This window comes from Balaenoptera musculus, chromosome 1, assembly GCF_009873245.2.
Source record: "Balaenoptera musculus isolate JJ_BM4_2016_0621 chromosome 1, mBalMus1.pri.v3, whole genome shotgun sequence".
Classification (NCBI taxonomy): Eukaryota; Metazoa; Chordata; class Mammalia; order Artiodactyla; family Balaenopteridae; genus Balaenoptera; species Balaenoptera musculus.
The window spans coordinates 111,405,051-111,430,679 of record NC_045785.1 but is presented as its reverse complement, the minus strand read 5'-3'; the positions used below and the strand labels follow the sequence as shown (position 1 = coordinate 111,430,679).

Sequence of the window (25,629 nt, the reverse complement as noted above, 5' to 3'; positions counted from 1 at the left end):
AGTGTGGAAAGTATGCGAGGAAGCAGGAGCCTGTGGAGACCATCTCCTGGGGATGGGGCAGGGGGAGAGGCTGAAGATGAGGGTGGAGTGGGATTAGCCAAAGATGAAGGAATTCAGGACCCAGAGAAGGCTGTCTTGGAATGGCCCGAGACTGGAAGGCTTCCATCACTGAATGAGAAAGGGGGACCATTCAGGGAAAGCCCTCACTCGCTGAGTGACCTTGGGAAAAACACTTTGCCTCTCTGGATCTCTGTCCTCATTTTTGAAGAATTCAAAGGAATTTGGTAAATTCATTTGAAGAGTTTAGACTAGGTGAACACTCAGGTGTCATCCAATTTTAATGTTCTGAGATACTTGGATGGGATGGAGAACTTTGAGTAGGATCTAGAAGGATGAGAATGAAGTTATATTTGGGCACTGAAAGGGTAGTGGCCCAAGTATGAAGATTAAAGTTATATTTCTGGATTCAGATCCTAGTTTTACCACTTACTAATTGTGAGACCTTGAACAAGTTACTTAAAATCTCTAAGCCTCAGTTTCCCCATCAATAAAATGGGAATAACAGCAGCACTTTTCCCAGAATTGAGGTGAGGACTAGATAACCTAGCAACACGTGTAAAGCACTTAGCACAACGTCTGATGATGAGTAAGCACTCACTAGGTATTAGCATTAATAGTAAAATACTAATTTATATAGGAGGTTTTAGTTACAGCTGGTCAGTTGTCTTCTCTCTGCTGCAGTCACAACAGGTAAAGGTTATTTTAAACCAAAGCACAGATTTAGGTTACATTTTAGGGGTAACTTGGATAAAGTTGACCAGTATTAGACAAGTAACTAAGGGCAGTTAGGTGCTGTCTTTCTCTAAAGGCCTTTAAACGAAAGGCCAGAGCAACAAGCTGTGCCCTTGCTTAATGCATTCATGTGTATCTGTGGCCACTCTGATGTATATGGTAGTGTTAGCATCTGGTAAAAACCAGCAACCAACCAACCAACCAACCAGCCAGCCAGCCAACCAACCAACCAACCAGCCATCCAGCCATCCAGCCAGCCAACCATCCATCCATCCAGCCAGTCAACTAACCAACCAACCAGCCAGCCAGCCAGCCAGCCAAACATCCACCCACCCACCCACCCACCCAACCAACCAACCAATAAGAACAAAAGCGAGCACATTTGTTATTGTGAAAACAATCACAGCCATGATTTTGTTTCAAAATAGCCAACTGAACCACAAATTGAACTTCAATCATATTTAGAAAAATGTTAAGGGTCCCCAAACGTGGTCAAAATCCATCAGTTGGAGAGGCACCCAAGGCTGATGAAAAGAGCCTTCAACCTGGAATAAAATGTACTAGGTTAGCCTCCCGGCTCAACTGCTTCTTGGCTCTGTGAGTTTGAGCAAATGACCTTGCTTCTCTGAGCTGGTCTCTCATCTTTAAAGTGCGATGTTTGGACCAGGTGATCTCTGGTCCCTTCGTCAAAATGCAGAGCCTGGTCCCCGGACGATGGCAGGTATCACAAAACAAGCAAACAGACACGAGGACAGTTAGAATCACAGGACCACAGAGACTGGACATGTCCTCTCCAGCATCTCGCCATTGACCTCCTGTCCACCTCCATGAGCCCTAGTCTCCAGCCATTCCAGAACGTTCTCCAGTTTCCCCATGGACTGTCAGACTTCTTGGATTTTGCACCTGCTGTCCTACTGTTCTCTTTGTCTGAAGTGCCCTCTTTTCCCTTCATTCACAAACATTTAAAAAGTGTCTGATACTCTGTTGTAGTTACCAGGCTACCGGGCCCTTCTTTGGCTCTGGAACTCCTGCTTACCCACCAAGGCCCAATCCAAATGGCACATCCTCCAGGGAGCTCTCCTGCTCACGCCCCCTCCCATATTTCCACCTCTTATCCAGAGTGGCTTTCAACTTGGGGACTCTAGGGCTTACCCTCCTGTCCCACCGACAGGCTGCTTTGGGGTTGATGAGTCTGACAGAGCCCTCTGGGCAAGAGAGTTAGTATGTGATAAGGGACACCAAGCGCACTCTCTCAGGTGCTTTGTGTGCACCCATGCCCTTCAGGAGGACGTCGCAGGCCGGTAGGCTGTTGCACATTGTGAGTCAAGCCAACTTGCATATTGGGGCTATGGAAGTCAGGAGAAGGGCCTGGTTTCAATGGGATGGCTACAGGGATCCCCCCCCCCCCCCCCCCCCCCCCCGCAAGGTGCAAGAATGGCTAGGACTCTTCATTTAACTTGGTCAATATAAAAGTTTTCAAAGTTAAAAGGAAGCAAAGCAGGCTGTGAAGGGCAAGGCCCTGACTTCCTATGCTTCTCAGATTTCTCTCATTACCTAACCCAGCCCCAGGCAAGCAGAACCCTCGCCCTTTCAGCATTAGTCTGAGGAATGTTTCCTTAATCCTCCACCCGCCCCCCCCCCCTCCCCCACTGCAGGCAGGCCTGCACTTGCCCAAGAAGACAGAAGAAAAGCACCTCCTCTGTGCTCCCAGGGCGTCTGGTGCTTATCACCGTTGCTTTTCTTTTGGCCACAACGTAATATTGAAAATAGCTATTTGGGTGTCTGTTGCCCCCATTAGGTTGAAGGCTCCTTGAGGGCAGGGGACCGAGCAGAGTGTTTGACACAAAGACTGGGCTCAATAAATCCCTGCAACAGCCTCCAACCTGGTCCCCAACCCCTCATCCACACAGCAGCCAGCGTGATGTCCAAACATAATTCATGTGTCACTACCTGACGAAGACCTTCCAGACTTTCTCCAGTGCTTTTTGTCACCCAGGTCTCATTTCCATTGTCACCTCCCCGGGAAAGCCCTGTCTGGCTCCCCAGCCCAGCTAGTAGTTGTTCTAGCATGTCTTCCTCTTGCAGTGGAGCTCATACCCACCTGGAATGATCTATTCTTTCTTCCTCCGTTTGTTTCTTGCCTGAGTCTCCCTAAGCGTAAGCTCCAGCCGAACAGGGACCTGCTGTGTTTTATGGGCTTGTGACAGTGTCCTGCCTACAGGGGTCCCTTAATGAATGAATAACTGATGAATGTTGGTTTAGTAGAATTGAGTTACTGTTTGCTAACTGAAGGGACCAACAGCTAAAAAGTGAGATGCTTGTGATGGAGGGTGGGGGGAACTGGCAGCAAATATGCCCCATCGCAGAGGGCTTTGGAGACCTTGCTGTGGAGAGGACACGCCCCCGCTTCTCTTTTCCAGGCTCAATACTCTCAAGCCCTTCAACTGTTTCCCTTTGTGATTTTCTCCTTCCATTGTTAATGGGCATCTTGGAAGCTGAGCATCTTCTGTTTTGGAGGCATCATCCTGGTGAGATGTGACCCTGAGTTACATCTCAAAGGCATTCCCCTCCCTGGCAGCACCCAAGCACCTTGGGACTGCACCTCAGCCCTGAGACCAGGAGGGCAGAAAGCAGCAAGTGAGGGAGAGACTCAGGGAGAGAATGTAGGAAGGGAAGATAGAGAAAGAGAGGGACAAACCAAGAGGTAGAGGGAGAAGAGAGGAGGGGGATGGATGGAAGTGAGCTGGGTTGCCCCGTGCCCCAAGCCGGAATCCTGCCACCTTGATGCACCCGTCCGGGGATCACCCTCCTCTTCACCCCTCGCCTCAGGTCTTGGCAACAGTCCCCCCCTCACTGTACAATCTCACCATACATGTGACAATTCTGGGTACATGGGCAAAAGTGGGAGAGTTCGCAGAGAAAAGGGAAACCCTGGGACGCTCACAGGAGGCCAGCCATCCTCTGGTGTCCACTTTCCCTGTCTCGTGTGTGCGGTGGGGACCTCTGAGGACAGGGGTTGGGGGTCCAGTTTGGCCAGGAGTATGACCTGGGTCTTGGGGTAGAGGAATTGTTTCAGGCCTGAGTCCCAAGAGGCAACAGGACTTGAGCAACAAATTGTTTCAGTTCTGTTGTCACTTTGGTAATTGGAGTGTCAAAATCTACGACACAGGACTTTCTAAAACATGTTTTCAGCAATCGCTGGGAGGGGGCAAGGTGTTGAGGTTGGATTCTGGAGTTTACTTCACAGAAGGGCTTGTGTCAGGCTTGTGTAAGATTGCCTCAGCCGGCTGGTGAAAGCTGAGGCATTGCTTTCCGGCAAGGTCTTGGGAAACAGCACACAATTCTCTTCTTCCTCTAGGGGTTGTGGGACACACCTGCCTTGCTGACTTGGGGCCTGGGTAGTTTGAGACCCTGGCTGAAGGCATCATCTTCCCTGAGAAGCACCACCTCGGGCTCTCCTAGCCTCCCCTGGACTATCGCAGCAGCCTCCTAAACTGTCTCATTCCCACCCCAAATCATCCCACACAGCACAGACAGACTTTTCTAAAATACAAGTATGATTATATCATTTCCCTCCTCAAACCTCCACTGCTTCTGCCCTCCGTTCTTCGGCTGAAATTGTAGCTCCGTGGCCTACTGTCTGTCCCCATCTCCTCTGCATCTCCCACCTCCCCCTCTTCCACCCCCAGGGCTCCTCACTGTTGCTCAAACCCCACATCTGACCACGTCCAGGCCTTTGCACACGTGCTCTCCTCCTTCTGAAGCATCTGCACGTTTATCCTGGGATGCCTGTGGCCACCAGACTTAACTCACCCCTCCAGGGAGACCGCCCAGCTGAAGGACAGCCCTCCTCTCTCTAACCCCACAGAACTTTATCCCTTTCTGGCCTTTGAGTTTTTATATCGGAATCATTTGAGGAGCTGTGCTGTCTGCCCTGCAGTCCTGGGAGTTCCTTAATGACAGAATGAAGCCATATTTATCATGGGGGCCCCTCAGAGCATTATACAGAGCCCAACATACAGCAAGTCTGCAGTTAATGTCTGCTGAGTGAATGAGAAGACAGATGAGTGGATGCTATAAGAATTCATCTCTGTGCCCAGTTCTGGAAGCATTTCACACCACCCAGCCTCCAGAACATGTTCTGAGCATTGTTAAGCCTCTGGGCAGCGTCGGGCAGCTGCCACTGTACTTCCTCAACATGCCCAGAAATGTACGCAGAAGTTCAGTTTCCACTGCCAAGGAGGGCAACTCCCTCTTATAGGAACTGAGGGACAGGCATCTGACAACAGGCTTTCTCTGTTCTTTAATCACTGTTATGCTGGGGAAACCCCAAAGCTTTTGTTTCTTTTTTTTTTTAATTTAATTTAATTTAATTAATTTATTTTTTAACATCTTTATTGGAGTATAATTGCTTTACGATGGTGTGTTCGTTTCTGCTTTATAACAAAGTGAATCAGTTATCCATATACATATGTTCCCATATCTCTTCCCTCTTGCATCTCCCTCCCTCCCACCCTCCCTATCCCACCCCTCTAGGTGGTCACAAAGCACAGAGCTGATCTCCCTGTGCTATGTGGTTGCTCCCCACTAGCTATCTATTTTACGTTTGGTAGTGTATATATGTCCATGCCACTCTCTCACTTGGTCCCACCTTACCCTTCCCCCTTCCCATATCCTCAAGTCCATTCTCTAGTAGATCTGTGCCTTTATTCCCGTCTTGCCACTAGGTTCTTCATGACCTTTTTTTTTTTTCCTTAGATTCCATATATATGTGTTAGCATACTGTATTTGTTTTTCTCTTTCTGACTTACTTCACTCTGTATGACAGACTCTAACTCCATCCACCTCACTACAAATACCTCCATTTCGTTTCTTTTTATGGCTGAGTAATATTCCATTGTACATATGTGCCACATCTTTATCCATTCATCCGATGATGGACACTTTGGTTGCTTCCATGTCCTGGCTATTGTAAATAGAGCTGCAATGAACATTTTGGTACATGACTCTTTTTGAATTATGGTTTTCTCAGGGTATGTCCCGTAGTGGGATTGCTGGGTCATATGGTAGTTCTATTTTCAGTTTTTTAAGGAACCTCCATACTGTTCTCCATAGTGGCTGTATCAATTTACATTCCCACCAACAGTGCAAGAGTGTTCCCTTTTCTCCACACCCTCTCCAGCATTTATTGTTTGTAGATTTTTTGATGATGGCCATTCTGACTGGTGTGAGGTGATACCTCATTGAAGTTCTGATTTGCATTTCTCTAATGATTAATGATGTTGAGCATCCTTTCATGTGTTTGTTGGCAATCTGTATATCTTCTTTGGAGAAATGTCTATTTAGGTCTTCTGCCCATATTTGAATTGGGTTGTTTGTTTTTTTGTTATTGAGCTGCACGAGCTGCTTATAAATTTTGGAGATTAATCCTTTGTCAGTTGCTTCATTTGCAAATATTTTCTCCCATTCTGAGGGTTGTCTTTTGGTCTTGTTTATGGTTTCCTTTGCTGTGCAAAAGATTTTAAGTTTCATTAGGTCCCATTTGTTTATTTTTGTTTTTATTTCCATTTCTCTAGGAGCTGGGTCAAAAAGGATCTTGCTGTGATTTATGTCATAGAGTGTTCTGCCTATGTTTTCCTCTAAGAGTTTGATACTGTCTGGAAAGCTTTTGTTTCTTGAAAGGACTCATTAATCATAGAGGTAGTCAGCAATTTTCACTTGGAGTGGGAATCTTAACCTTCACCCTGACACTCTTATTCTTTACCTGAGGGAAGAATCCAGCTCTTCTCTACTCAGTAGAACCAGTCTTTTTGGGGGTGGAGGAGACTACTGGGATGGAAGGGCTAAGTCACCTCGATCAGCTCTTTTAGGAAAATCCTACAGGGCTGTGAAAGTGATTCGCTGTAGACCTTCCCGCGGGGCCCAGAAAAGCCTCTTCCTCTCAGACCAAGCTGGCAGAGAGATAGGCAAAAAGGGGAACCCTTGGGATCAATGAAGCTCTGTCCCCTGCCGTCCTGATGCCCAGCTGCTCCACCATCTCCTGGCCTCCAGATCGCCAGACCAAGGGCACACCCTTCATGCCCAAAGCAGTCCCCACGTTACCCTCTCCTCATGCAAGCTCCAACTTCACCCTCCAGCTCCACAGGGTCCTAGGACCACCCTACCTTCCCTTGCCCATTTGTAATGCTCACTGAGAGCTTTTTCCATGTTGGTACCTGGGGACATGGGACAAATCAGCTATTGTCCCTGCCTCCAGGGCCACTGCCAGACTTGCAGATAAGGGGTTACAGTTCCCTATTGCAAGTGCAAAGGTAGACGTACCAGAGAGTTCTACGGGCCTGGAGGAGGAAGCCACCATGGGCTTGAGGAAGGTGGGTGGTCAGGGGAATCTTCCTGAAGGTGGTGACATAGATTCTAGGCCTTCATGGGCCCTAAGGGACTCACTAGAGATTTCAGGGTGGGGAGAGCATTCCTGGTACAACTGTATAGAGGCTGGAGAAAGCCTGGATGTGATTTTGAAGAAGTGGATGGGTAGCTGCATGCGTGGAGGTTAGATTTATTCTGCATCCCCAGGGGTGTGGGAGGAAACCAGGGTTAATGCTTGGCAGGCGCGAGGAGACAGATTTTGGCTCCGTGTAATGAAGGACTTTCTAAGTGTCAGCACCAAAGGAGGATGCTCCCTTTCCTGGAGGAGTTCAGGCAGAACTGTGCCAACCGCTTGGCAGGGATACTGGGGAGAATCACTCAAGCGTGAGGGTGAGGCAGGTTGGGTTAAACAAATAATGTTCAAACTTTTTTCAAGACAAATCCCTTTATTCAAATGGAAGCTTCTAGTGTGCAGCAGATGAAGGCAGAACTGGTAAGACTGAATAAAACTGGAGAGGGGGTTCCAGAGTCCCATCCCCTTGCTGCCCTTACCTTCCAGTTTGAGATGCCATGATGATATCCAGAACCTTCTGGATTTTTAAAAATACATTTTTATTGGAGTATAATTGCTTCACAATACCATGTTAGTTTCTGTTGCACAATAAAGCGAATCAGCCATATGCATACACATGTCCCCACATCCCCTCCCTCTTGAGCCTCCCTCCCATCCTCCCTATGCGACCCCTCTAGGTCACTGCAAAGCACCGAGCTGACCTCCCTGTGCTATGCTGCTGCTTCCCACCAGCCAACTATTATACATTCAGTAGTATACATACGTCGATGCTACTCACTTCGCCCCAGCTTCGCCCTCCCACCCCATGTCATCAAGTCCACTCTCTATGTCTACCTCTTTATTCCTGCCCTGCAACTAGGTTCATCAGTACCATTTTTTTTTTTTTTTAGATTCCATATATATGTGTTAGCATACAGTATTTATTTTTCTCTTTCTGACTTACTGCACTGTGTATGACAGACTCTAGGTCTATCCACCTCACTACAAATAACTCAATTTCATTTCTTTTTATGGCTGAGTATATTCCATTGTATATATGTGCCACATCTTCTTTATCCATTCATCTGTAGATGGATATTTAGGTTGCTTCCATGTCCTGGCTATTGTAAATAGAGCTGCAATGAACATTGTGGTACATGACTCTTTTTGAATTATGGTTTTCTCAAGGTAGATGCCCAGTAGTGGGATTGCTGGGTCATATGGTAGTTCTATTTTCAGTTTTTTAAGGAACCTCCATACTGTTTTCCATAGTTAGAGCCTTCTGGTTTTGTTTTTGTTTTTTTTTCCAGTGATTGAGGCCTTTTATTGAAGCTTTGGCGACTGGTTGTGGGGACATTTTGCTGGTTTTAATCCCACCTCCTCTCCCTCCTTTCTCTACATCTCCCCCCAAGAAGGGAGCGTGGAGCATGTGGGGAATTTTAGAACATCTAAACAGTCAGTATTTGTTGAGAACCTACTGTGTATCAGCCACCTCTCTAGGTGCTCGGAATAAAGCAGAGAATAAAGACAGATGCCATGGACTTGACCTCGTGGAGTTCACAGTCTAGGGAGGAAGCAGAGTCATAGACATATTTACGGCACATTGTGATAAGCACTGGTGGGCAGAGGGGTTGGGGGGAGCCTACCCTATCTGAGGTATCTAGTCCTGGCCAGGCCCCTGGTAGAACCCAGGCCTCCCAACTGCCGGGCCAGCTCTCTTTCTCCTGCACCAAGCTGCACAGCAGGGACGTGAGGGTGGGTTAACAGGGCTGTCAGGAGATGAGTCTCCCCACCTATGGGATCCCCCAGGGGCTGGGGGCTTCTGAACCCTTCTCCCCAAGCTCACAGCCTGGAGTGGTTCCTGGAAGCACCCTCATACCCTCAAGTGGGAGCCCGGAAGTCCCTGTCGCCACAGCAAAGGCTCTTAGAGCAGGGCCTACACGGTCCACAGCAGGCAGGCCAGGGGCCAGGCTACAGCCAAGTGGCATGGGGGCAGCTGGAATCTGACTGCCGCTCCTGGCTTCATGCTCAGCGCTGGGGAAGGAGCTGTGAGATCTAGGCTACAGAGAAGATGGATTCAAGGCTCTCTGCAATATCTTCACCAATCACCACTGTGTGACCTTGAACTGGTCCCTTCTCGACTCTATGCCTCGCTTTCTTCACTTGTAACCTGGGGGATGGGTGCTGTTCGTCTTTTCCCAGCACCCGCAATCCTAATCCTATCAGAGTTTTCTCTCTGCTGAAAGCACAGGGCAGAGCAGACGACCCTGATTTGGGCTCTGGAGTTTGGAAGGCCCACCCCAGCCCGGTAATGACCCAGTAGGGGGACTTTATGGCGTTGCTCTAAGGCCAGGAGTCCCTTGGATGTCTCTGAAGTGAGTGGTCTGGAGGCTGCTGAGGTGAGGAGCCGCGGCAGCAGCTGCGGGGAAGCTGGGAGCCAGGCTGGCCGTGAGTTTGCAGAGGAGCCAGGGCTTCTGCTGGCCTGAGGTCTCATCTACCCACTGGGGCCTGGAGGAACCCCGGCCATCTCAGGGAGGTCAGCTTGCCCTCGAGGCTTAGGATCAGAATCCTCAGGCCTGAGAGGCTCTCTGGACCCAGTGTCCAACCTCCGCACCTCAGTGGTTAGGCTCTGTAGCTGCAGAGCCAGGGGTGGATCTTGTTTCTTCCAAAGGGCAGGCAGGTGCCCTTCTCACACTCCTGTCCACCTGGGGCCAGACCCCTGCTTCCCATCTGTGTGCTCACCTGCCCCCATATCCATGGAGGATCCTAGGTCTGCTGAGAGACACCCAATGCCCCTGTGGATTCAGAACTCCATTTGTGGGTAACACACCCCATCTGTCCTTGACTCCAGTGTTCCTCCACAGACACGTTCTGTCTAGAGGACTAAAGTTCTGGTAGGAGAGAGATGGCCGTGTGGAGAGCACTGGGTGAAGAGGGGGTAGGGGCAGGATTGGGGGGTGGCTGGAAGGTTGAGGGGAAGGGAAACTCCCCTTTTTGCTTTTTATGGTGACAAGGACCACTTTGACCGTCTGGACAGGGAGGTCCTGAGCTGGGGCAGGGTGACGGGGACCTAAGCAGGGGGGCCTAGAGTCAGAGGTGAGGAGATGGTCAGGGAGGTGAACCCAAAGGACCCAGAAGAGACCCACATTTTTGCTGCTTCTTGTTTTGTTCTTACTGAATGCAGACATTGAGGGCCAGTTAAGTCACAGGGCTATCAAACCCCCAGACCTCCAGGAAGGTCAGGTTGGGAAGGGGGTGGGGAAAGAAGCACACAGAACACTGGCTCGGAGGAAGACTTTATTTCACCCCCATCTCCCTGCCCTGCAGCTAAGGCAGCCCCGTGGCCCTAGGTGGACAGGGGCCGGTGGCCTGACCTGATTAGTGGCTGTGGCCGTGATTGCCATGGCTGTGGCTGTGGCTGTGGTCTCCATGGCAGGGGCTTTGGGTAACCTTGCCGGGGCATGGGCCTGAACCACCCCTTTTGAAGCCTGGCCCGTGACTGTGGCCTGGATGATCGGGCGCCGTGTTGTGCATCTCCTCGTGGGAGGCTTCCGTCAGCCTGGCCACCAGCACAAGGAACTCCTCGAAGTCCATCTGCTGGTCTACATCTGTGTCCAGGTCCTCCATGATCTTGTTTATGGCTTTGTCATCCTTGTACTGGTGGGAGAGACAGGGCAGTCAGGGCTGGGTGTGGTCAGGGCTAAGGACGGGGAGCACAGCAAGTGACCTGATGGCAAAGGCAGAGTGACACCAGGCTCCTGGGCCTCAGTTTGAGCATCTGCTGGACACTTTCTGATTCCTGGCCACCACAATCCTCTCCATTTTACAGGAGAGGAACTGAGGTCGAGTGACGTGCCCGAGGTCACACAGTTCATAAGTACAGAGATGTCTCCTCATTTGGTCCTTATAACAATGATAGGGAGACTTGGAATCTTCCTTGAGGAAGACTTGAGGAAACAGTCATACAAACGGTAATTAGCTTGTGCAGATTGACAAGGCTTGGGAGCAGAAGGGTGGACACGCACATTCCAGTCTGATTCAGAGCCCTGTCTTGTCCCGTTCCCTCCACTCCTATCCATGTCACGCCCTCCTCTTCTCGCCTCCCCCCTCCCTCTCCAGGTTACTACTTAGTGACACTCATTTCAGCCTGCATGGCGGGGAAGCACCTGAGGGAAACGAGATGGGGACAGAGAGCAGTGTGGTGTGATAAGTGTGCAAGGGGGGCATGAGGGGAGGTGAAGGATCCAGGCCCCACTGGGTTCCAGCCCCGCCTCCCACTGGCTGGGGCACCCCTGCTGAGTCTCCTCCTGGGAACCTGCAGGTGCCCAGCTCACCTCCCATGCCCTTCCCACTCTGCAACGTTTCAACGTGATCTGCTTTTCTGCACCTTTGCCATCACCCTGGCAGAGCCCTCGCTCCTGAGCAGCCCGTAGGCGGGGGCCCAGCTTCCCATCCTGGCCTATCTGCTCTGGATGTGGGGCGTGGTGGATGGGGTGGGATAGGGGTCTCACAAAGGAAAACATTGCCCACACAACCTCTTGACTGTATCCCCTCTTGTCTACCCTGACCGAGCGTCCTGCTTGCTGAGGTCTGCACCTTTGGGGAGCTGTCAGCAACCCCAGTACCTCCGACTGCTGTGATTCTCCACCTTTCCAAGGTGGGGAGGGGCTCCAGGCAGGGCTGGCCACCTATCCCGGAACATCCTGCTCCAGGAATGGAACTGAGACTGGGACCTAGATGTCCCACCCTTCTTAGTCCAGTCCTCTGTGTCCCCAAAGTCACCAAATTTGTAAAGCAAACAAAAAGATCCTGTGGAAAGAATCCTCCTTTTCTTAGAGCTGCCTAATCATTTTCAGATCAGGGAAATAAACTAACATGTTACTGAGTGCTTTGTACACACTGGTGCTGGGCTGGGTCCTTTCCCACATGCTGTTCATTTGTTTCCTACCAGAGAGCCTTTGGATTAGAAAAGCCCTCTGGGGTCTTCCACTCCAAGTCCATCTGAGGCTTACAATCTCATTGGCTTCCTGCCAAGGGTAGTCCTCACTTGCTTCCCCCCACCAAAATTCAGGTCTCAGCTCAAAGGTCACCTCCTTAGAGGGGTCCTTCATGTCCATTTAACTAGTCACCTCTCCCTGCACCCAGCCCACATAACCCACAGTGCTCTCTCTGATTTTCTTTCAGGTACTTATTGGCTGTGGATGTATCTGTGCTCTTGATTGGTCAACACGTTTGTTGCGTGTCTCTCCCGTCAGGACAGTGGGTCCCTGTGGGCCACTACACGCCCTGCCCAGGATGGGACCTGGCACACTGCACATACTCAGTCTCTTGGCGCCACCTAACATGGACCACCTCTAGTGACAGGGTCCAAATCCTGTTGCAAACGCGGAGCCCACTGCCTCTGGAGGCTAGGTTGAAGGACCAAGAACTTTTTCCTTGACCATTGCAGATTGCACCCCTATTCTCCATCCTTAGCCCAGACTGTCCAGGTCAGGTCTGCCAGGAGTCCAGCCCTACCTTGAGAAAGTTTGGCAGCTCTTTTTCCACCAGCTGTTTGAATTCTTTGTGGTTCAGGGTGTCCGGGTGCTGCAGCCGTACAGAGTACTGGTGGAAGACATTGATGATGGTTTCTATGCTGCTTTCCAGCTGCGACATTGTGTCCGTTATCTTCCTGCACTCTGTTTGAGCAAAAGAGAAGCAAGAGTCCTGGTGCTTAGAAGAAAAGACCATCAAGCTTCCTTGACACCTCCTACTGGCCGCATGCAGGAATGAAGGGGGAAACAGAATAAAAAGAAAGCAGGGGCTGCAACTGAACTGGGAGATGACCCTGTCCCACACATGGTAGGAATGGTTTACAGACTATCTAGGGAGTGCCAAAAAGGAGAGTCTTTGAGGACAGGAGGCTGCAGCAGAACATGACCTAAGAAAATGGGAAGGAGGCTTTAAAGTGAGCAGTCAATCAAGGAGGGCTTCCAGGAGGAGGTTTGAAATGAAGATGGGTGAGGGGGGTAAAGAGTCATCAGGCAGGCTCCGGTCCCGGGGAAGCTGGCAGCTCACTTACCTAAGCCCAGGAGTCACACAGAGGGGTTTGACAGAAAGATGCGGGCCCAGTATTTATAGGCCTCTGGCTGAGACACTCAGCCTTCTCGTGGGAAGATTGCTTCACAGGTAAGCAGTGTGGTAACGCTGAGCTGGGCTGTGTCACTGCCAGGAAGGGGGCTGGGCTGGGACAGGAAATGTTCACAAAGCCCTTTTTGCCTTTTTTGTGGAATTCCCAGCCCTGGCCCGGAGCTGGTCTGGGAGGAAGCTTGTTGGTTAGTCCACTTCCCCTCCACCCCACAGCCCTGCCCTCCTTGAGCAAGCCAGCAAGCTGCCTCTCCTCTGGCCCCCCCTGTCCTCCTGTCCCCGCTGAGGTTGTGCCTTCCCACCTGCGGTAGCCAGTGTCCGGTGGCGGGCTGAGGACCCCTGAGGTGGCCCACCCACTCTGTGTCCCCTTGTTGGGCAGCCCAACAAGGACGGCCCTGCCTGGCCCTGTGATGAGTGCTCTTAGGAGGGCGGGGGGCCTGCCCTCCATTGTTTGGGCTGATGGAGGAAGCACAGACAGCAGCCGGCATCCGTCGTCGTGCGTGGCTCCCTCCTCCACTCTGTGGCTGTAGGTAATCCGAGCAGGTGCCCGGGGCGCCTCTCCTGTGTGTGTCCACAGCGTCCTCTGCTGCCTCTACCAGGGCATGTTTCACTCTGGACCAAGGATCTCAAGACACAGGCTTGCGGGAACTAGGGACCTGGAGTAAAGCGGTGAAGCGGTGTGGGCTGGAGAACACCAACAGCACCAACGGTAGCGTGACTCGTGACAACCGACATGGGGCCTCAGGGTTGGGGACACTAGGGAGTGGTGAGGACTGTGGCAAATGAGAGCATTCCTAACTTGAAGGGGCAGCTGTTACTCAGCCTCAGGGGAAGGCGGCCACGTGGGAAAGTGGATCAGGTGTTAATGGACCTCCCGAAGGTCCAGGGAATCTGAAATTTTATGTGAAAACTCCTGCTTATAAGATTCGTCAACTAATTTTAAAGGAAAGTAAGAACATTAACAATGAAGCACGGCGTGTGCTGAAGGGCATGACCTCTGCTCTGCCCGAAGTTCTTGACTTTCAGGTCTGTCTCCTCCACTCTCCTGAGGCTCCCCGAGCCAGGGATGTGGCCTGACTCACCTCCACAGTCCCAGGATGGAGCAATATGTTGAATTAATAAATGCAGGAGTGCACGAATAAATGAAGAAACGAGTGAGCGTGAAATACACAATGGTCTGTTTGTTGTCCTGTGACTTTCTGTGGAGATGTTGACTGTGACCATATAGTGCTGATTAGGATGAAAGTGAATGGGTTGGGGGAGAAGAGGGTGAGCGGTTGGCGGGAGTGAGCAGCTGGACAGGGCTTTGAAATAGAAGGGAGTCCACACTTGGGGATCCTGTGTTGGCAGTGGGTTCCCTCATGTCAGAAGGTCATGGCGGGCCCCAAGGTCCCAGGCTAACCCAGGCCTGGGTTCAGACCAGGGCTGAACCGTGGAGGTCCCGACCCTGGCAGGCTATTCCTGGCTTGATCAATAGGTGCCCAGACCCCACCCAGCCCCCCTCAGTGCCAACCAAGGCCAGAGGTTGGAAGGAGGGGTGGTGGGAAGTGGAGTCTTCTCCTTGGGGAGACTCAGCCCTGGGCCTGGGTGGGTCAACAGGTGAGAACAGCAGGTGGAACCAGTGCAGCCCTTTGAGGGAGCTTTTCTGTGGACCCCGGGCCTCAGGGTGACTCTGCAGCTCCACTAAGGGCAACCCGTCCAGATTTGGGGGTGTTCCCTCAGAAGGGTCCGTTTAGGGTCTCAGGAGGCTGCCCCACCCACTGGGAGGTGGGAGCCCCTGCAGGTCCCTGTGGAGACACATTGTGCTATTGCACTTGTGCGAAGGGTCATGTGGAGTTTCCTCAGTGAAGATTCAAGGGCTCTGGAGACCAGAGCTGCAGACTGTGGAGCATGTTTGGGGATGAGCTGAGAGTGGGTGAGGGGCTGAAGACCCTCAGCTTGTGGCAGGCTTCCTGGGTGGGTGACAGTTTGCTGCTGAGGTAGGGGTGGTGAGTGAATGGGCTCCCTGGCCACAGGGTGGGAGTAAGTTCTAGTGATGAGGACACAGTGTGTGCGGCCTCCTGGGATGTACTTTTCTACTTCTCTGCCCCCATCCTGCCCCTGCTGGTGGAAAGGAGTGGGGTGGGGGGCTGTTGGTGAGCGACCACCAACCACAGCCTTCAAACTCCTGGAGCAGATCTGTCCTCATGGGCAGGACGTTCCCAGAGGTCAGGATGTGACCCTCAGGTCCCACAGGCACAACCCCCGGGTTTGCCAGGTTTCCTGGGGACTGGGGATGAGGAAGGAGCTCAGGGAGACTTGGGCAGCCACGCCCTTTCCCAGGGAGAAAGTACCCGGGCTTCTTCACAGGGCGGATCCCCTGCTGTCAGCACCTGTCTGGTCTCGTCGAGTCCCTCTCGGTACTGTGGATGGTGGACAGAGCTGCTCAGAGCCTCAGAGCTCCGCCCTCCTCCTCTTCTCCCCCTTTTGTTAGGGCTCCCGGCCTTCCTCTTCTCTCTGGAAAGCCAGGGCCCAGTCTCCATTCCTGGGGAGGGAGTGCCCTCTAGTGCCAGGGAGAGAGAAGGCCGAGGAGGCAGCAGCTGGAGAAGGAGGGCAGGGCCAGAGCCCAAGCCTGAAAGGAAGGCACTGCCAGCCAATGAGGGGTGAGCCAGCTGCAGCCTGACCTGTGGGGCTGGGACAGCGAGGGACCCACAGGTATTTCTGAGTGTGTGTGTGTGTGTGTGTGTGTGTGTGTGTGTGTGTGTGTGTGTGTGTCTTCTTGAGAAGCCCTCTCCTATTGGAGGGACTGGACTCTATCAGGTTACAAAGTTAACACAGTGGAGAAAGTTTCCCTGATCTCCACTCTTGAATTCTTCCTGCAAGTAAGAAAACTTTCTCTATCCTAAATTGCTCTAAATGAGTTTGGTTCTACCACACCTGGATCTTTCTTGCCTAGGCTCTGGGTCCTGGGGTTACCTCTACCCAATTTCTTACCTTTCTGTCTAACCTGGAATCCCTATCTATTATATCTCACTTGTCTCGTGTCCTAATATTTCATCTTCATTTTAAGTACAGAGGATGCATAGCAACGTGAGCCACGGTGGCCGAACTGTGGCTGCAGCCTGTCCTGCCAGCTCAGTGTATGCAGCTGGAGGTGGGGGTGGGAGACCCCACCCGTCCCTGCCCTAGCAAGATGAGGGGTTGGGCTCAAGCCTTGCAATTTCAGCTTATGATGTGACAAGCTTGGGACAGCACTCACCTCGTTATCATTCATGGTTGGGGAAGCACCATGGTCAAGCGACCAGGGTATAAACCTCCTGTTGACCAGAATTGATCGCTGGTTTCTAGGTAGCTTTGCAAGAGGCCAGCTTCTTTCCTGGGAGGCCAGCCTACAGGGCTTCCAACTTGGGCAAGTTCATCCTTGCCTCTCATTTGGCCAATGAGAGAGGCTCAACACTTTCCCACACGTTCATCAGGTGCCTGCCTTCCTCTGTGGAGGGCTGGTTTGTCAACAGGACACAGTTTTCTCAAATGACTGGATTCCTGGGTGTTAACGGCCAAGCGATTTCTTGTCCTGATCCAGGAAGCTCCTATATGCTCGTCTTAAACTGGGGTTCTACACATTTTCCATCTGGGAACTATAGATTATAATATAAAATCTCTGGAGGTCAGTGATCTACCCCATTTTATCTCAAACCTCTCTCTATAGTTTCTCAGTAGGATAATTGGGAGAAAAGTTGATGTTTCGGTTGACATCTCAGGGAACTGATATTTCATTTGGATTGAGCCCAAGTAAACAACTCATTTCTGTCTGACACAGCAGAAAATATTCCTGCAGCTGGAGAGGACCACAGTAATCCCGGAGTTTAACCTCTTGGATCCTCGTTGAGAATCTCCACCATCAGAAACTCAAGCTGATTGTGGAGAAGTTCCAGGCAGAGTCTCTGGAGTCAGACAGATCTGCCCCTTCTAATTGGGTAACTTTGGGCAAGTGACTTAAACTCTCTGAAGTCCAGTTTCCTGATGATAAGTACAGGTCTCATAGGTCATTGTGAAGATACTTAATGGAATAACTATGAAGTCCTCAGCAAATACTTGGAATATAGGATGTGACAGTAAATGGTAGCTGCTATTCTTTATTACTCTTCTCACTCAAGAAGAAGGTAGGTGAGCCTCAGTGTTCTCACCTATAAAAATGGGGTTACAAATATCTAATGGGAATTTTATAAGGATTAAATATAAAATTGCAGCACTAGATGTAAAAATATCTACACATGGTTTATTCATAATAGCTACTCAGGGATTTTAGAAATTGTTATTATCTATGGTGGAAGGCCTTAGATGAGGCACCGGGCTCCTAGGAGGGACCAAGAGCTCTCAGGGTAATAGGAGGCTGGTGAGGGTGGTGGCTAGACAGGTGTTAGCACCCTCACCTTTACTGAGCACCTGCCGAGGGTCAACCCTGTGCTGGGGACCCTGAGAAGCCTCGTCAGGTGCTGGTCCCAGGAGGTGCACAGGTTTGGCGGGGAGGCACACGGGGGCCGTGCAATGGGGTGGGAGCCCTGTTTGAAGGGTGAGGATGGTCGGGCGAACTGTCGGTGTCTCTCCCAGGGCTGTGGTCTATACTCTCCCTGTTAGTGACCTACTTCCACACGAGGATGCTGCTGTGGCTTCTTGTCATCTCTGCTCTGGATCTCGGGGCCTGGGGTGAGTTTTCTTTCACTGGGTCACAAGTGCTTTTGCCATCAGCCCCAGCCTGGTTTCATTTGGAAATCATCCTCTCCAGTGTCCTCACTCCTCCCCACTAGCTATGTTCCCCTTCAGAGCCTGGCTCAGGTGCCCCCACGCCCTGCTGAGATGGGCTCCCATCCTTAGCAGCCCCTCCAGCCTGCCCAGCACACCTTGGCTTCAGTGTCATGGTCAAGTATTTGTTCCCGATGATTTCACAGAAGGACAGAATCTCAGAACCATGGTGGAGACCCTTAACAAACTCATCTTAAAGACAGAGAAACAGGCCACATTGTGGCAGTGACTTGCCCAAGGTCATCTGACAATTTTGGGGTGGCTGCAGAGCCTAGTGGTTATCGACACAGCTCTGGGGTCAGACAGCCTGGGTTGGAATGCAAGTCCGCAGCTTAAAACCCACATCGTCTTAGACAAGTAACCTCTCTGAGCCTCAGTTTCTCATCAGTATAGAGGAAGTAGTTAATTTGCTTTGCTTATCTCACAAAATTGTTTTAAGCCACAAAGCTGATAGTGCCCTTGAAAATGCTTTGTACATTACAGAGCCAGCCTGTGGGAGGTGATGTGGGTGACACTGCTGGTTCTAGTGGCTATTGCTTCCCATGACCTCTGGTACCGAATAGGCAGAGGGGGATGCGGCATGTTTGTGATGATTAATCCTCCATTAATCCTATCTAAAAAAATCTAGTTTGTGAGGGCAGTCACAACGATCTGTAAATTTCTGTATTTCAAGAACCTTGTCTGGATCACTAGGTGCTTAATATATGAATACGTGTTAACGTGATGATGGCCATCTTGGTACATGACACTCTGATCTATTAATATGTATACGAGTGAACTGGGAAAGGCAGAGCTGCCCAGATGAGGAGGCAGGAGAGACTGCACTGAGTCTGAAATGGAGGGAGGCTTGGGGAGGATGGGGAGAGTGAAGGCCTCATTGGGGCAGATGTGAGAGGCAGAGGCGGAGTGAGGCCAGATGCATCCGTGGTTTTCCTCTTCCTTGTTTCCTAGAGGAAGTCAGGTGACTTGGGGAGGCCGAGAGGCTGTTGGTTGGGGGGGCAGGGGGGATGTGGAGCCTCTGCCTGAGAGCTGGTCCAGGTGTTCTCCAAGGACCAGCACCAAGTGCAGTGTTCCTTCCCAGGGGATTCCCCACAGTTGTCTTGGCATGAAACCCAAGCCACAGGGCTGTCAGAGGAGCTTCTGGACCTGTTTGCTGGCATCTCACAGCTCATTCTCAAGGGTCGCAGTGGTGAGGCCGTTTGGGGGTGGCCGGGGGGCTTCTTAGGGGGCCAGAAGTATTTCTCAGGACGTCACTATGGCTGGGCTGGGTGGGTGGGGTGGGGTGGAACCCCAACTATTCCCCTGAATTGTCCTGAGTCCTTAGGCAAAGGTGGGTTCCAGAAAAGAGAGAAAACCCAGGGAGAAAAGACAAGGGTCCCAGTTCCCAGCTCTCAGGGCGGAAACACTGCATCCCTCAGAGAGTTCCTGGGAGCTCCCAAGTAAGGATAGTGAGGGAGAGCTGGGGAGGTCCTGGGTCCTGTGTGGGGCTCTCACGGCCCTGCCCACAGTGTATTTTCATGTGAAGGAGGGAGACCCATACTCAGTGTTCATGGGGCTTCCTGTGGGCTCTGCCGGGGAGGGTGAGGAGAGTGGTTTGAGGAGAGTGGCAGAGCTTTCCTCAGAGAGTCATGTTCTGAGTGGACAGCCGATGAAAGGCAAGTCAGACACCGGGGCAAATGCCAGTGGACACCAAGCATCCCGAGGCGTCCATGCTGACGTGCTTCACGAGAAGTAGGCTCAGAACCCCGGGGTTGGGTGGGGGGTGCTGCTGGGACTGCTTTCTGCAGGCAGAGAAGAGGTGAGGATGGGCAAAGTCCTCCAGGGAAGTACAAGGAGGAAGTGTTTGGAGAACAAGGCCACTTGACTTCCCAGGCTGAGTGTGGAGTCTGCATGGGGATTCGTTTTACCCTAAATGGGATATGGCGATGGGAAGGGGTGACTGTGGTGTTGCAGGCCTCCTCCTGGGGCCTCTCCCATCACAGAGGACCCAGGGTGGCCTGGACAGCCTGCGGCAGGCACGGGCAGGACCTTAGCATGCCAGCCTGTGGTTCCCCCCCCCGAACTCCCCACCAGGTGCGTCCACCGTTGTCTCCCGCAAGGAGTGGGGGGCGAGATTCCTGACCCGCAGGGCCCAGCTGACCCGGCCTGTGGCCTGTGTCATCATGGACCAGCTTACGGGGATAGAGTGCCAGTAGCAGAATGTGTGCAGCTGGAAACTGCGGGGCCTGCAGTCCCGTTCGGTCTACAACAAAGGCTGGTGCGATGTGGCCTACATGTAAAAGGCTGGTGGGGTCCCCGGAGCCCACATTTGAGTTATCCCTCTGAAGGGACCTCCTGCTCCCCCTTCTCTGTTTTTCTTAATTTCCCATTCATGTTGCTTTTCTAATGAATTAAAAAATGCTAATACAAACAAAATCCAAAATCCCCCAGCGGTCATGAGGAAGACAGCTCTGAGCCATGTATGTCGATGTGGTCTTGGCCGCTGGGAGCTCCCGGAAAGAAGCAAGAGAGGTCTTGTAATAAGTACAGTCGCCCCCTTGGAGCTCGAAGAATATTTCAGTTTACAAAGGTCTTTGCAAGTATTACTCAAGTAGGCTCTCCCAGTCACTCTGAGGAATGGGCAGGAGAAATATTACCACCCCTGTGTCACAGGTGAGGATGCTGTGGTCTGGAGAAGTTAGAGAATTTGCTCAAAGTCACTCAGCGAGGGAGCATGGACCCAGAACTATTCCCAGACTGCCTCCTAGTCCTGCCTTGTTCCACTTCTGCACACAGACAGGGCTGTTACCCCGAGAGGTACCAGGGACCCTGAAGGGCCACCTCATAGTGCGACTGGGATCCCATAGGAGATATCCCACTGGGGATGCAAGGAGGAGGGCCCCGTGTTAAAAGCAAATGTGTGAGGCAAAGAGATGCTTCCGTTGTGTATTGAGTACCCACTCTGAGGATTATCTGTGGAGTGGAGGCCCACAACCTCCTCTTTTCCCCTCAAGAATCAGGATATGTATGTATTTGTAGAAGAAGACAGAGAGAGAGAGGGAATGGTGCTCTCCCCCCTGAATTCTAAAGACAAACATAAATGCTTTCTGAATTATCCACTTCAGAAAGGATTACCCACATTTTCTTCTTGATTTATTTTTAGCTGCAAATAAGTAAAAGCAGCTTGAGGCCCCTGTTTTAGCCACCAGAGCCCCTGGGGGCCAGGGGGGTCTTCCCGTCCACCCTCTGTGGATGCTGTGTTCACTACAGCTCAGCTGCTGTCCCTACCACTAGTGCCCCCACCGCCCCGCCATTGTCACTGCTGTGTTGTCTACTTCAGCCACTGCATCTCGAAGTCAGGTTTTTGCAGTGACAGTGTAACAGTCTCCAGTTTGTACCTTGCAGCTGCTGTAGCCATAGGGGCTATTTTCACATTGAACTGACCAAAGGCTGCAGGGACAGAGCAGCCTGCTGAAAGTACTCCAGCAAAGCCAGGGACATGGCGGACACCCTGAGGCCCCAACCTGGTCCTCAGACCAATGTCAGCACAGGGTGGGAGGTCAGCCCTACTCCATTCTGGGTCTTCGGTGACTTCAGGGAAGTGTTCTTTCTGTGCTCAGCTTGCTGTGGAAATTCATGACCTATTAAGAGCTGAATATGGCAAGAGTTGTGAAAACATCAGGTTTGAAGACTGCAACTGGAAAGTGGAGGACGAGAAATTTATAATGAGGAAGAAGAAAGAAAGGAGGAGGTAAAACAACAAAAAAAAACAGATACATTGCTTCAAAAAATAAACTGAGAAAACGGAACATCCTAAACAAATTTCTGTGACAAAGAAGAGCTTAGGAATTCCTAAGAGAAACTGAGAAAAGTTAAACACAAAGGAATCCCTGAATTCAGGTTGATTGTTTTCAATGTTCAAGTGCTTGGTCCTATAATTTAAAAACATGACGAATGAATTCTCATGCCCTTGAAAAATGTCGAACTAATGTTCTCAGGTTCTTGAGAGTCATACATGTGAATTCCACTTTGAACCAAATGAGTATTTTAAAGTGAGGTTCTGGGAAACACATGTAAGCTAAGTCAAAACAAAATTTAAAATATATTCCCACATCTCTTGGAAGTCTAAAACGCGTTATCACCCTCCCTCCCACCGTTATGTCATTGAAGCATAGTATTTTTGAGCCTCTAGAACACTTTTCCCTTCTGAGGATGGGTGCGAAGTTTCCTGTTACAGGAATTTGCCATTAAATCATGTTTCCTTGCCTGGCAGCTTCCTGGCTGGGGACAATGGCAGGGTGTACAAAGGTGTTGGCTGGAACATCCAAGGCATGCACGCCCAGGGCTACAACAACGTCTCCTTGGGCCTCACTTTCTTTGGCAATAAGCTAGGTAATGGTCATCCCCTCTGTCCCTCTGCCAGGGAGTTGTCTACACTCTCTTCCTCTGCTCCATTGTCTCAACACTCTTGTCTTTTCAACCTACATCATATTGTACTCTTTTTTTTTTTAAAATTTATTTATTTATTATTTATTATTTATTTTTGGCTGTGTTGGGTCTTCGTTTCTGTGCGAGGGCTTTCTCTAGTTGTGGCAAGCGGGGGCCACTCTTCATCGCGGTGCGCGGGCCTCTCACTGTTGCAGCCTCTCCTGTCGCGGAGCACAGGCTCCAGACGCGCAGGCTCAGTAATTGTGGCTCAACGGCCCAGCTGTTCTGCGGCATGTGGGATCTTCCCAGACCAGGGCTCGAACCCGTGTCCCCTGCATTGGCAGGCAGACTCTCAACCACTGCGCCACCAGGGAAGCCCTCAAGGATACTTTTTATTAAGCTTTCTTAGTTGTAAATCTCTAAATGAAGTTTCTCTTGCTTTCAGACAGGTGCTATCTTCAATAATGATAACTCTAACATTTGTAGAGTTCTTTAGAGATTTCAAATTATTTCCATATACGTGTGATCAGTTCAGAGAGTCAGCTGATTTCTGCATACTGGCCCTGTTAATAAGTACACACACCTGCATTTAGTTGCAATGCATATTCAAGCATGTAGGTATACTTTATTTTTGAATAAAATGGCGATGCCTCTGTATGATCAACAGTCCTTTCTCTTCTGTTCACATGCTGGTTTCCATAGTTGTTATCAGAATCGGCAGAATTTGCCTCTGCCCCTTGCTCCAGCCACCTGGCCCAGACAATTGCTATTGGTACCTTCCCAGAATCTCACAGAATCCCACATGTTAGGATGTGCCAGTGGGTGTCAGAGGTTAGGGAGACTGAGGAGTAACCAGCCTGCAGTTGTGAGATTGTGTACATGTGGGCCCAGGTGAATTCCCATCGCCTTGGTTTTTCCCCTCACCACAGCTTGCTCCAATATCATCACAAGGTCAGCTTGGAAAGCCAGACAGACACACTGCCCTACAATGAACCTCCCAGCCAAATATGTCATCATCATCCACACCGTTGGGGCGACCTGCAACATATCCATGGACTGCCTGATCTGTGTCCGAGATATACAGTCCTATCACATGGACACACTGAACTTCTGTGACATCGGATATCAGTAAGTGGGATCGGTGGAAACTTGACCCTCCTTTTCTTCAGGGTTGTAGGAAGGAAGGCTCGGGGAGGGAGCCAATATTTACTGAGCTCTTCCTTTGTGCCAGGTGCTTTACATAAGACATCATATTTTTATTTGTGCAAGATTCTGGACTGAACATCCTTCATTTTTTATTTTTATATTTTTGGCCATGCCACAGGGCATGGGGATCTTAGTTCCCTGACCAGGGATTGAACCCACACCCCCTATAGTGGAAGCATGGAATCTTAACCACTGGACTGCCAGGGAAGTCCCTGGACTGAGCATCCTTCAGAGCATAGTAGGGTTGGTTATCTCCCATGGGTGTGTTCTCCACGACTGGTTGGGAAGACTCTGAAAAGAAGACTTAAAACAACAGTGATAAAGCAAGAGTGTGAGACCCTTATGGGAGGCCATTGAAAGACTGTGCCTTTTTAATGCAATCCCTTCCAACCAGCCAGAGACACAGACCCTGTTCACCCGCTACCCCCATCTGGCCCAACCCCAAACTTGCTGTCTCTGATGTTAAAATCCTGCAATACTTCTGGTATTGTTTACTCCATTTATAGACACAGGAATCTTTACTTTCTGGACCTCTTTTGCCTCCTCTTTACAGTAGGGACAATACTTTTATCTATTTAAAGATATAGAGTGAAATAAAAAAATGTTCTCTTTTGGTTCCTCTTTTTTTGGAATTTTTGAATTTTATTAATTATTTTTTTATACAGCAGGTTCTTATTGGTTATCTATTTTATACATATAAGTGTATATATGTCAATCCCAGGCTCGCAATTCATCCCACCACCACCACCCTGCCACTTTCCCCCCTTGGTGACCATACATTTGTTCTCTACATCTGTGTCTCTATTTCTGCCTTGCAAACCAGTTCATCTGTACCATTTTTCTAGGTTCCACATGTATGCGTTAATATACGATATATGTTTTTCTTTTTCTGACTTACTTCACTCTGTATGACAGTCTCTAGATCTATCCACGTCTCTACAAATGACCCAATTTCATTCCTTTTTATGGCTGAGTAATATTCCATTTTATATATGTACCACATATTTTCCATTTGTCTATCTATGGGCATTTAGGTTGCTTCCATGACCTGGCTATTGTAAATAGTGCTGCAATGAACATTGTGGTGAATGTGTCTTTTTGAATTATGGTTTTCTCTGGGTATATGCCCAGTAGTGGGATTGCTGGGTCATATGGTAATTCTATTTTTAGTTTTTTAAGGAACCTCCATACTGTTCTCCATAGTGACTGTATCAATTTACATTCCCACAAATAGTGTAAGAGGGTTCCCTTTTCTCCACACCCTCTCCAGCATTTGTTGTTTGTAGATTTTCTGATGATGCCCATTCTAACTTGTGTGAGGTGATACCTCATTGTAGTTTTGGTTTATATTTCTCTAATAATTAGTGATGTTGAGCAGCTTTTCATGTGCTTCTTGGCCATCTGTATGTCTTCTTGGGACAAATGTCTATTTACGTCATCTGCCCATTTTTGGATTGGGTTGTTTGTTTTTTTACTGTTGAGCTGCATGAGCTGTTTATATATATTGGAGATTAATCCTTTGTCCATTGATTCGTTTGCAAATATTTTCTCCCATTCTGAGGGTTGTCTTTTCGTCGTCTTTGTAGTTTCCTTTGCTTTCCAAAAGCTTTTAGGTTTCATTTGCTCCCATTTGTTTATTTTTGTTTTTTATTCCATTACTCTAGGAGGTGGATCAAAAAAGATCTTGCTGTGATTTATGTCAAAGAGTATTCTTCCTATGTTTTCCTCTAAGAGTTTTATAGTGTCCAGTCTACATTTCGGTCTCTAATCCATTTTGAGTTTATTTTTTGTGTATGGTGTTAGGGAGTGTTCTAATTTCATTCTTTTACATGTAGCTGTCCAGTTTTCCCAGCACCACTTATTGAAGAGGCTGTCTTTTCTCCATTGTATATCCTTGC

At 50.0% G+C, this 25,629-nt stretch overlaps 2 protein-coding genes across 2 annotated transcripts; one reads left to right on the top strand and one right to left on the bottom strand.

Moving 5' to 3' along the window:
• Nucleotides 1-10,493: 10,493 nt before the first annotated feature.
• S100A9 (S100 calcium binding protein A9) lies at nucleotides 10,494-13,424 on the bottom strand. Its single transcript, XM_036835302.1, has 3 exons — nucleotides 13,272-13,424; nucleotides 12,728-12,888; nucleotides 10,494-10,867 (listed from the first exon to the last, which is right to left on the bottom strand). The coding sequence occupies exons 2-3, from the start codon at nucleotides 12,863-12,865 to the stop codon at nucleotides 10,589-10,591; spliced, it is 417 nt and encodes a 138-aa protein (XP_036691197.1). The 5' UTR covers nucleotides 12,866-12,888; nucleotides 13,272-13,424; the 3' UTR covers nucleotides 10,494-10,588.
• Nucleotides 13,425-17,973: 4,549 nt separating this feature from the next.
• Nucleotides 17,974-23,657, top strand: LOC118902430 (peptidoglycan recognition protein 3-like). The gene is given in 5 exon segments (XM_036866781.1): nucleotides 17,974-18,022; nucleotides 19,200-19,307; nucleotides 20,192-20,393; nucleotides 22,371-22,489; nucleotides 23,455-23,657. Coding segments are annotated over 5 exon segments (681 nt in total).
• The last annotated feature ends 1,972 nt before the right edge of the window (nucleotides 23,658-25,629 follow it).